Source organism: Saccopteryx bilineata, chromosome 5 (assembly GCF_036850765.1).
Source record: "Saccopteryx bilineata isolate mSacBil1 chromosome 5, mSacBil1_pri_phased_curated, whole genome shotgun sequence".
NCBI classification, from domain to species: Eukaryota; Metazoa; Chordata; class Mammalia; order Chiroptera; family Emballonuridae; genus Saccopteryx; species Saccopteryx bilineata.
The window spans coordinates 4,062,315-4,074,153 of record NC_089494.1 but is presented as its reverse complement, the minus strand read 5'-3'; the positions used below and the strand labels follow the sequence as shown (position 1 = coordinate 4,074,153).

The window sequence follows — 11,839 nt, the reverse complement described above, 5'->3', positions numbered from 1 at the left end:
CTCACCTCAATGATGGGGCTGTCTCCCCACCCCTTTCCCACCAGCAGTCTCCAGCTCTCTTACCCGCCTGGCCCCTGACCCCTGGAGCTGCGGTGTGTGCCAGTGGCCTGGGCCTCGGCTGCCAAGGCTGTGGAGAGAGGTCAGGTTTTGGAACGACCCAGGCCCTCTGTCCAGGGCCCCTCCCCCGAGGCCTGGCTGCGGCATCTTCCCGCCGGGAGCCTCTTCCCTCGCCTCTGCTGCGGCTGTGAGAGGCCTGTGTGCAGGTAAGCGCGGGGTGCCGGCCGCCTTTCCTGGTCCTACCTGCGCTTGCGCTGGGAGAGGTGACCTGGAGGTTGCCCCGCAGAACCACGCAGCGTGGTTTCCGACTGCCTGGCTGCACCCAGCCCTGCCGCGCAGGGAGGCCCATCTAGGAGGGGTGGGTCAGCCCCTTCCCTCGGCTTTTGTCATTCAGAGCCGGGGCCGTGATCCCTCCCTGGGGTTGGGCGGCCACTTCCAAACTCCCCGGGCGCTCAGCTCCCCGCGGAGTCCCGGGTGAGCCAGGTGCGTCCGCGGAGGTCCGGCCTAGGGCGGGGATGGGAGGGGAGGGATCTGGGTCAGCCCGAGCCGGGCAGGGGGGCAGGCTTAATAGGATCAAGTCTGTGTAATCCCATTTCAGCCTTTGTCATTCGGGCAGCCGCTGCGCCCGAGGTGGGGGGCCGGGTCCTTTGAGAGGACGCGCGGCCACACCAGAGACCCACTGGCATGACAAAGGCTGAGAGCGACTCAGTGGCGGAGGAAATAAAGAGATGAAGGTTTGGGAGTGTGTGTGTGGGGGGGTCGCGCCCAGCGTGACGTCCGCCCCCAAGCCTGGGTCCTGCCCCAGGCTTTTAGCTTGGACCCTGGGCCGCTCTCCAGCCCGGGACGCGCCTTTGGCCCGGGCCCCAACTTCGGGCGCAGGGTCTGGGAGCGTTACCCCAGCAAGGTCGCGCGGGGCCGGGCATCGCGCGCGGGCTAGGCGGGCACGCCCCCCCCCCCTCGACAGCCGACCTGCCTCTCTCCAAAGCTGCAAGACCCCGGTGCGACCCGACTTCCTTGCCCTCTCCTACAAGGCTCACGCAAACCACGACGGTTCGGGCAGGCCCAGAGTCCCGGCGTGGGGCGGCGGCCTCTCCCTGAGGAGATGGGAGTTCCTTCTCCCTAGCCTGGCGCGTGGCGCAAGAGTCGCGGACTGCAGGCCGGGTAGCGCGTCGGCGGGAGTAGTGCAGGGCCCATTCGCGTGTGCGTGGCGGGAGCTCCCAGCGATGGGAGTGAGGGTGGTAGCGGGGGACTGCGGGGTGCGGTTGGTCCAGACCCAGGGAGAGCCCAGAGGCCAAGTGGGGTGAGGGGACGACATGAACGGCGGAGGGGTCACAGGGACACCAGAAGCGGGTGGCTCACACGGCAGAGGCTGGGGTTGCGTAGGGAGAGCTCACAGGCCAAACAGGAGGGGGGTGGTCTAAGGGGTGGGCTGGGGGGCTAGAGCGCAGACTCTGAGTCTACACGCAGAGGGGAAGAGATGGGGGTAGGGCTCCGAGGCGCAGACCCAGGCGCAGGGGCCTCCCGCTGGGGAGGTGACAGTCCTCGGAGCCCTGAGGCGCAGACTCCTGGACACAGTGGACACCAGGGACGGCGTTTCCCGCTCCTCCACTGGGTGGGACTCTTGGCGACGCGGGATCCAGGAATGCTGAGAGACTGGGCCAAGCAGGGTTAGAAGCAAGAGGGGCACAGCACACACAGCAATCCTCTCACGTGCTCACACTTCCACCCCCACATGCAAACACACCTGCTCACTCTCTGGGAAGGGACGTTGGTTCAAGCTAGAAATCTAAGCAGCTTGGGGGACAGCAACACCTCGTGCTCATCTAAGCCAGCGTGGAGGGGCCTCCTCTCCATCTGGGCTAGGCGGGTCCTAGTCTCCAGACTGGGCTTGCCCCGCAGCAGCCCTGAGACCCGTGGCGCCTCTCCTCCAGCCGGCACTGGGTCTCGAAGGGCTTCCCTGGCTGCCGGCCTGCCGCTCAGGTGGAGCAGAGCCAGCAGCCTCCAGCACGACCACGCGGGGCGCCGTGCCATCGTGGTGGTCTCCGCCGGTGGCCCAGGCCCAGGCCCATCGAGGTGACTGCGCTCCCTGACCTTTCCCCAAAGCCACGGAGGATGGAAGTCAGCTTAGGTCTCTCACTTCCGAACTGCTCAAATAGGCAATCAATTTTTATGACGTAATTTATAATAGATGCAGGTTGTCTTCATACATATGGTGTTGCTTTTGTGTGTCGAGGTTTCAGGTGCTTTATTACTCAGACGGTGTGATTTGCATTCATGTTTGGTTACAAAGATCATATTTCTCCTGTTTGCACCATAAGGGCCCGAAATGAAGATGAATGCCGCCTCCCTTTGCCCAGGCCGCTCCGGTAGAACCCCAGCCTCAGCGCCCCCTGAGCCCCAGAGCCCGGGTACCCCAGAGCTCAGGTGCCGAGATTGGGGGAAGGAGGTCACGCCGCCCAGTGGCACATCATGGGGTCCAGGAGGGCCACCTGCTCGGGCTGTGCGCCTCCGAACAGAGACCCGAGGTCTCCGGGGAGAGTAGCAGGGGCGTGTGCGCAGTAGCCTCCTCCCCAAGGAGACCAAGTGCCCCACAGGCGAGAGGAGAGGACGAGGAGACCGAGCCTGCGGGCCAGGGCCCCCGACGAACTCGCGAGTCAGCCACTCCCGCCCACCCGCCGCAGAGACCCCGAGGCCAGAACCAGGTGGCAGCCGTGTCCCGCAGCTGCCAGGGACTCCCTCCCAGCTTTCCGCGCTCCCGGAATCCCCCGCGAGGGGGGACTGCGAGGCTCAGCTTGGGACTGGCCCAGGGCTGGAGGGAGCGGCCACGGAGGCCCTCGGCTAGGCTAGCCCGACGCAGCTGAGATGATTAAGCTAATTAAGCTCGAACAAACAGAGCAAACAGACGTGAGACCCAGCGGACACTGGCCCGGAGAACGCACACGGGGCCTCGTGGAATGCAGGCGCTCCTGTCGACGACGACGTGGGTAGTGGGGCGGCCGGGCGTGCAGATAACCAGATTCCAATCTGGATGGCCCTACGAGGCAAACCCCGTCTCGAAAGGCCACGGGCCCCCGCCTGCACTCCACTGAGCTGCAGAGACCCTGAGAAGGACCCTCCACCACCACCCCCTAGCCCCTCCTGAGGCCGAAGACGAGGAGGCCAAGGCTGGTGCAGAAGCAGGCACTAAGTCTCAGAAAGTGCAGGCTGGATTGGGGGTTGGGAAAGTCTGAGCCTTGGCGGGCACCGCGCCACGCCAAGGGGCACTCCCAGTCTCTGCGGAGAGCTGGGCCAAGAGGTGGTTTGACACCCACAACCAATCTAAAGAGGGCCCTGCCCAGAAACGTGGAGGAGATGTGGCTGTTGGTTTTCAAAGTGTCCTCTGCTCTCCAAATGGGGAAGGGGCCAGCGAGGGCAGGGGGTGTCACCAGGTCGAGTAGCTGTTCCTGCGGGGGAGGGGCCTTGGAACCACCCCATGCTCTCGGGTTGGTAAACACGGGTGGGAGCAGCCCAGAGGGCCCTAGTGCCCGACGGGAGACCGAGGGGGTTGCCCCCACAGGTCCACGCGCTCCCAAGCGTAATTATTTGATCTGCAGATGTAAGTGGAATTTATTGTAACAACAAATATAGTGATGTCAAAACCCAACCTTGGATTAAAGCCGGCAGCCAAAGGGGAAGTGTATTAATTTCCAACAGCATCTCAGGCCAGAGCCTATTAGAACAAGCTATTCTTCAGCCCCCCCCCCCCATCAGAATTAATCATCGGGAGTTAATTTGAAGCGCAGACAAGTTGCTGTTAATTTAGTGCAGGGAGGACGGGATGGAATAGAAAGCTGAGGTGCTGGCCAAGCCTCGTGGGTCTCATTAATCAGCCAGCTGAGACGGCCTGGCTTGATTACAATTTGCAAAAAAATTCATTAGGGCCCGGGCGATTGACAATTTTTCTCTCTGCCTGTGATGTGACTCATTAGGCAGCCAAATGAAAGCCATGATGACGGCCATGATGACAGCGGCCATCAAGCGCCACTTGTTTATCTTCCCTTGGTCTGTCTCTCGGGCCTCGGCCTCCACGCAGAGCTCTCGGGGGCGCCCAGGCGGTCACGGGTTTGGGAGGAGGGGAACAGCACTCAGAGAGGGCAGGAGGGCCGGCACGGGGCCTGGCCCGCTCTCCTCCTCCTGCTACCAAAGGGCGAGGATCACGCACTGGGGGAGGGCCCGGTCAAGGACGTGGGCCCCGGGGTGGGGCTCCCTGAAGGCAGGACCCCATTCCCAGGGAGAGTCACTTTCCCTTGGGGTTTGTGTAGCCAAGACCCGAGGCCTCTTTGTGCCTCCTATCCCTGCTGCGGGCTTGTAGACTAGGGTAGGGGTCATGGTGGTAGGGTCGATGGGAGTCGTTCCAGAATCTGCAGGAGTGTCCTGCTCTCAAGGCCCAGGGGTTCTCCCCCAGATCTGGAGTATTGGGTGGGGGGGACCCCGACAGAGAGGGTGCAGCCCCCCAGGTCCTATGGTGGGCTCTCTGCACCACAAGCCACAGTTCCACCAGGGGCACATATCGGCCTGGAAACTGACTGGCCCAGGTGTGTGGGATGTTGGATGGGGGGGGAGCCAGTGGAGCCGGGGTCTCCTCGTGTCTCAATTGCCGTGGCAGTGGCATATGGCCAGTGGAGACCCGCCTGGAGCAGGTAACACCAACCAGGTACCCGGGTGTCCTCATTGGCCCGGCCTTGCCGGTCTGGCACCAGGGCAGGAAACAACTCCCGCACACCCACCACCTGCATGCCTTAGGGGACTGCGTGGGGGACAACAAGGAGCCCCCGCAGCTTTCTGCGCCCTGCAGAGTCGGCCTAGGCCCTGGGATAACCGGCCACTCTGTTTTACTGTGCTCCAAACCCACGCCCGGGCCATTCCCCACCACAGAAAATCTTGGAAACACAACGGAAGACGGTGACTCAGTTGTGCTGGGCCCTCCTCACCTTGCAGCCTGAAGCGTAGTGGGCAGCAGTGGGCATACCCCTCTGCTGTGTGCATAGGCGATATGTTCTAATTCGTATAAATTAAGTCACTATTAGTACTGACCCACAGCAACGCGCTTCCCCTTCTTGGGCTGAGAACCGTGGTGGGTGCTGTGTTCAATTGCTTGGCAACCCTGGTCTCCATTCGGGAGCCCCAGGTTGGTGAAGCCACTGGCTTCTCTTAGTTCTTTGGACTTTTGTTCTGGGGGCTACAAGAGCTCTGTCGCCTCACTCACCCTCACTCGCCCTCTCCAGCCCCTGCCTCACCTATGTCTTGTCCACTGCAATCCCCGGTGGGCCTGGACGCTTGAGTCTGGTTGGCTGCTTTGGGGTCGGGAAAGGAGCCAGCAGAATGGGCCGGGCTGGGGGTGGGGGTGGCGCGGAGCCGGGGCGGGGGAAAATTGGAGTTGCAGCATGCCCCCCCCCCCCTCCCGCGCTCTACTGGCAGCCCGTTCTTAGGTGCCCCCGTGGACCTGTCCCAACCCGCGGGCGTTCCTCTCCCCTTCCTCCTTTGTACTGCGGGCGGCCCCTGGGCCCTTTGGGTGGGGCGGTGGTCCCGCCCCCTCGAACCCCGCCCGGAGAGGGAGGTGCCCGGCCCGGGGGCGCTCAAAGCCCGCCTCCGCCTCCGCCACCGCCACCGCCACAGAGCTGAGCGCTGCCGGGAAGCCCAGCTCGGCTGGCAGGGGTGGGTTTCTGCTCCTGCCGGAAGATAACGCCTCCGGAGCCTGATTTATGGGCGCTCAGAACGAGCACTGCTTGCTTCTTTCGGGTCAGGGATTTTTGTAAGGAAACGCGTTTGTTCCCTGGCTGTAGTCGACTCAGAACCTCAGGAATTTGTGCCAAGCCCCCAATATCCGCGCTCACTACTCCTTCCCTCCTCCGGGCGCCCGCCTCCTCCTCTGGCCGAAGTCTGCCAGCCTCCTAGGTATTAAGTAGGCTGTGCAAAGAGGGGTATGTTAGATTTCTAAGGTGAAAATTTGGTTTTTTAAAAATTATCGCTCCATTGGAGCTCTTGCTCTCCAATTGAGACCCTGGTAAGGTGCCGCGTGTGTCTCACTTCCGGCCAGTCTGGGAACTGACCCGGGGACGTTTGTCCGGTACTGGTTCCAGACCAGCTGCCTGGCCACAGGCTGGCAGGGCCCTCCAAACAAGTCGAATCTGGACACACTCATGAGACCCAGCCGTTGGCCTTTTTTTCCTCTCCCATCTCTCTCCTTTTTATTATTATTATTATTATTATTATTCACAAGACTGAGATTGTTTAAATGTCATAACTTATATAAGAAAATAAGCTACATTGAAATAAATTAAACACGACGGAGACGTGCTGCTTCGGACGTGGCTCGGGTAGGGTGTGCAACCGCTAGGAGAGCAAGCCAGGCAAAAGCAAAGCAAACTTCCAGACTGACCCCCAAACCGGTCTGCTTTTTCAGTCAACTCACAAAAACAAAACAAAACAAAACAAAAAAAAGGCCAGAATGGAAACAAAAATAAGGGTCAACCCCAGTGCGTGTTCCTGCGCGTCACGGTTACCTTTGGAAAAGTATGGACAGGTGGCTGCTATGGGTGGCGGGTACAGCAGAGATTTTGTTCTCTTCTGGGATGGGAGTGGAGAGGGTGACTGGGTGGTTTGGTCCTCTAACTTTGAAAATACTGCCGCTGAGATCCAGTCTATATAGATATCTATGTACAAAGGGTAGAATAATAAATATTTAGTGTTGTCTTCCTTCGGCTGCATCTGCAGCCCCTCCGAAACCAGTCTTTTCAGCCTCTTTAATGCATATAGATACCCTCGATTTACTCGGGATGTCCAGAGTTGGGGGTGGGACTGAGTTTTGTTTCCAACGGTGGATGGCCGAGTCCACGCTGGGCTCCCTCTGGCGCGGTGGCGGAGGCCTCTCCGCAGCAGTCGGGCCCCCGGCCGCCCCCGGGCCTAGGGCCGGGCCTGCTCCAGCTGCTGGTGCTGACTTCTGATCGCGAACCTGCTGACGTGGACGGGGATGGGGACGACGATCTTGGGGTTCCGGGAGGGCTCCCCGGTCTTGGAGTTGGCGTTGCCGGCCTTCACCCGTTTCCACTTGGCCCTGCGGTTCTGGAACCAGATCTTGACCTGCACCTCGCTGAGCTTGAGGGCGTGGGCGATCTGGGAGCGCTCGGTCAGCGACAGGTACTTCTTGCAGTGAAACTCCTTCTCCAGCTCCAGCAGCTGCTCGCTGGTGAAGGCAGTCCGCCGCCGCCGGTTCTTGCCCGTGGACGTGGTGCTGCCGGCGGCCCCGCCGCCGCCGCTCGGCGGGGGCTCCTCCAGCGCGTGGCCGGGGTCTTCCTCCTTGTGAGCCGCCTGGCCGGGCAGATTGTCATCCGAGCTGTAGTCCAGATCGCTCTCCAGAGAGAAACTCTCCTCCTTGCCCTTCGGGTCGTCTTCCACCTTTGACTCGTCTTTCCCTTGCCCTCTGACAGCCCCGACTGAAAGCAAAACCAAACGGCGTTTTATTACATTTCGCACACTGGCCTTCCTTTCCTTCTTCCCACCGTCGCTGGGGCATTTTCCCCCTTTAGCGAATTGTCTGTCTGTGACATTAACACATTGTGATTTCCTGGCTTGGGGGGGGGGGGGGCGTGAGAAAGCTCAAAGGAGAGGAGGAGACGGCAGGCGACGGCCCTTTGCCCAGAACCATCACTCAAGGGGCCTGCGTGCCTCCTCCCTCTGCACCTTCTGGGCTCCTGCAGTCAGGCCAAAGTAACAGGAGACAAGAGGCCCAGGAGAGCGTCCTCTTTGTCCCCAGGGTCTGGGTAAGGACTGAGGGGGAGTTCACGACCCCATCCCCGCCCCCCATTGAAAATATTGTGAACCTCAATTTCCGAGGCAGCCAGAGTAGAGGTTTAAGGAGGTGCAGATCCCAGACCATGTGTTATTCTGAGACAGATAATGCTGGTCAAAGGTGAAGTCTGGTAGCCTAAAGTGAAGTTCCCATCAGACACCCCAACACACACACACACACACACACAGATGCACAGCCTCCCAGGTATCCAATTCTCCTAGGCAAACAGCAGGCCCCGTGAAGGAGTTTAATAGGTCTGGGCGCCCACAGGCACAAGCACTGTAGAGACGCGGAGCCCAACCTGCCTCCCCTTAAGGCTGAAATTTACCCGGGACCCCTGCAGGGCGGGGGGCGCGCGGGGCGAGACTTCGTCAAACTCGCCGCTAGACGGATATGCCGCCCTGCGCAGCAGCGCCCCCCCCCCCCCCCGCCCCATACCCATCTGGGACTGTGCTTATTGCGTGGTTCTAAATGCTCCCCGGAGTCCTCGCAGCTCAGCTGGGCCGCGACCTCCTGCTCCTCACACGGGGTGCGCAGCCAGGGCGGGGGTCGGGAGGGGGCTCGGCCCCGGCGGGAACCCGGAGCTGGCTCGCCTCCGCCTCCTCCCGCCCTCGCGCCGGAGTTGCGCGCGCCGCCGACTCACCGAGCGACGCCTGCACCGCCTCGGCCGCGGAGAAGGCGAGCAGCGAGCCCTCCTTGGACAGGAAGCCTTTGCCGTCCTCAGCATCGGCTTGTAGCGCCTCTGCTTTGTCGAAGTTGCCGCCACCCGGCAGCGGTTGCGGCGCGAACTTGCGGGCGGCTGCCGCCTCCTGGTGCTGGGGAGACGTAGAGAAGCCGCCAGGCAGCGTGGCCATGAGCGTGGAGGTGAGCGCCATGCCCTGCGCCAAGCTGGAGCAGAAGCCGGTGGGCAGGCTGGGGATCTGGTGGTGAGGGTGCGCGGGCGGCAGCGCTGGCTGCAGCGCGGCCTGGGGCAGCGCGGGCGGCGGCGGCGGCGGCGGCGGCAGCACCACCGGCCGATAGGGCATGAACATGGGGTAGCCGGTGTAGACGAAATGGCCGGGGCTAGGCTGCGGCGGGCTGCCGATCAGCGAGTCTATGCTGAAGGCGGTACTACTCCCCAGCGGGCGCTGCATCATCATCAGCGACGGCGGGAACGCTGCGCTCATAGACGCACTCGGGAGAGGCCAGCGAGAGGCGAAAAGTCCCTGCGCCGCGCCGCCGCCAGGAAGCCCGCCGGGCACCTGGAACACAGTGGGGCAGCGGCAGAGCGGTATCCGGTGAGCAGACGCCGCTGCCTCTTAGCCCCGGGCCCGTTGCATGTCCGGTAGTTGCAGGTGGTACGCAGGATGAGGTCGTGCGCCCCGAAGCGGAGAGGGCGCCCGGGTCCCGCGGGCTCGCTGGAGTCGCTGCCGCCGCTTGCCGGTCGGAGCCCGCGTGTGTCGCGTCCGCGGCCCTGGGCCCAGCCTCACAGGCGTCAGTGCGTCCGTCTGTCCGTCCCGCAGTCCGTTGCCTCCCGCGGGCCGCTGGGGAGCGCGCGAAGCTAGCGCACTTGTCTTCCGCGGGCGCCGCCAGCACCTTTAAATCGCGCTCCTCTTTCTCATTCACATTTTGCCTGCTTCCCGGCCGGGCTCGCCTCACGTGGGGCCGAGCGCCGCCGCCTATTGGCTGCGTCCGGAGGGGCGGGAGAAAGCGGGGCTCCTCCCCTTCCACCAGGACCAGCAGTGAGCTGGCTGCGGGTACCACCGGCGGAGTGCGCGGGCCCGAGAGCCCGAGCCTGCCGCGCAGCCCAAACTTGAAAGGGGCGGTTGGCACTCCCAAGACTCGAATCCCGTGGCCCGGCAGCCCATCCGAGGCCGCCTCCAAGGGCAGCTTCCAGGGCTAAGGCCCGTCACAGCTGGGCCGGGGGCGTTATTTCTTTTATACCTGCGTTGGAACAAACCTGCTCTCGGCTAACGCTCGCTCTGGGTGCTGCTGCTGCTGCTGCTGCTCCAGGGGTCCCAGCGAGGTTCCCGGAGTTAGGCGCACGGTTCTGCCGCTGCTTCACACCCGCCCCTAGGGCGCTTGCGGGGAGCTGATAGCCTCTGCCCGCCGCGGGCTAACGGCCGGGTTGCTCCTTGCGCCGCCTCCTCCCTCCTCCCCCTACTCCCGGCGGGCGCCGGGGCTGCTGGTTCCCCGATCCCAAGCTGGGCCCTCCCGTGAGCGATCCCTTCTCATTTTTCATGACATTCTTAATCATCGCACCTATTTACACACTTTGCCTGCGCGCACCAAAATAACTGCCACGATAATTATGATAATAAAGCGAGTCCTTTATCTTCTCCATCCTCGGGGAGGAAGGGGGGAGTTACTGTGACTCCAGATTGTATAACGTTGAGATGATCCTGATGAAAGCTTTATGATGTTTGCTCAAATAAAAGCTGCGTCTTGTAAATAGGCGCTAATTAAGCACGTTGAAAACGGAGGGAGCGCTCACCCCAACGCCGCCGCCCGGCTTCCAGCGCGAGGACACGAGGGCGCGCGAGGCTCCCCTGTGCCGCCTGCAGGACGGAGCCCATTACCTCCAGATGTTTCTCTCCTCTCGACAATGGTAAACCCCCAGAATTTGGGAGTGAGACAATTGGCAGGGGTGTACGTGTGGGGGGCTAGGACTGCCCTTCTCCCCTTCTCCAGAATTAAAACAAAACTTTCAGCGTTTGCGTTCCCTTTAAAAATGGAATCGTTTAATCTCAAGAGCAGACCTTGCAAAGCGCGCCAGCCCGCGCGGGGCTTCCACACGTCTCTAGGGCCTGGGCTGCAACTTCCCGGGTCTAGACGTTCAAGCACCGGGCTCGAGAGGAGGAGAGGAGCGGAGGGTATTGTTACACCGGTGGGTCATTAAAAATCAGCTCACGCCGAGGAGATAGTGGTTGGGGAGTTGGCCCGTGTTGGACGTGTGTTATGTATCACTTACAAGCACATTTAATTGGGAGATAAAGATAAATCGATCTTTATGAATTTATCGACCTGATTCTTTGAAGCTCTTCTTTCTCTTCCTTATTCTCTCGCTCTCGCCCTAAACCCCCCACGCCCACCCCCCAGGACGTCTTAATCTCGGACCACCTTCTTATCCACGAGTCTGGCCGGAGACCCACTGCCCACCCAACGGGTCCTGGAAGGGAAGGGGAGGGTGCTGAGAAAACTCGAGGGTGCTGAGGAAACTCGAGGACCCTGCCGCCCTCCTTCTCCCTTCTCTCTCCACCTCTCACCCCTGCCCCCCCCCCCCCACCACTATCCGGACAAAGACGTCTCGAGCGCGGTTTCCCCACTCCAGCCCGCAGTAATGGATGGCTCCAGGCAGCAGGCGGTTTGAAAAGAATTCATTAGGACGCTCGCTGCCTGTAGTGTCTCCACTCCCTTCACGCCCAGAGCCCGCGGTGGCTGAGGTGGTGTGAGGGGGAAATGAATTCCCGTTGGGATCCACAGGGAAGGAGCTGTCTGTGGGGGTCTCTCTAAGCTCTACTCCTCTTTCTCCATACCTACAAAAGAAAAGGAAAAGAAAAGAAAAAATGGAAGCCCAGGGCAAAAGGCTGCCTTAAAAAAAATTTATTATAAGCATAGTAAATACTCCCTTTCATTATGAGATAGTTACCGTCACACAGGCTCGGGTCTGGCGAACTTGTTTTTTGGTGTTTTTTTTTTTTTTTTAATACTAGGCTAGAACGCTCCACTCCTGGCTTGATTTACATTGCCTCGGCCAGGTCCCTGTGCTGCCTGACGCCGGCATGCCTGTGTAGGCTGTTGTTATACACCTTACCCCACCAGATTCACTTGGCCATCGCTTTGCTTAGTTTGCAGTGAAAATATTGTTCTAGGGACTTCTGTCACCTGATTACCCTCCAAGAGCCAGGAATCCCTTTGATAATTTTGATAATTCTACATTTAAAGTTCAGCAAGAAGATTTAGGTCCGTTGAGTT

General features: G+C 61.0%; 1 protein-coding gene across 1 annotated transcript; it reads right to left on the bottom strand.

Annotated features, from left to right (window-relative positions):
- Nucleotides 1–6,999: 6,999 nt before the first annotated feature.
- Nucleotides 7,000–9,051, bottom strand: GBX2 (gastrulation brain homeobox 2). The gene is made up of 2 exons (XM_066232816.1): nt 8,529–9,051; nt 7,000–7,529 (listed from the first exon to the last, which is right to left on the bottom strand). The coding sequence occupies exons 1-2, from the start codon at nt 9,049–9,051 to the stop codon at nt 7,000–7,002; spliced, it is 1,053 nt and encodes a 350-aa protein (XP_066088913.1).
- Between the last annotated feature and the right edge of the window lie 2,788 nt (nt 9,052–11,839).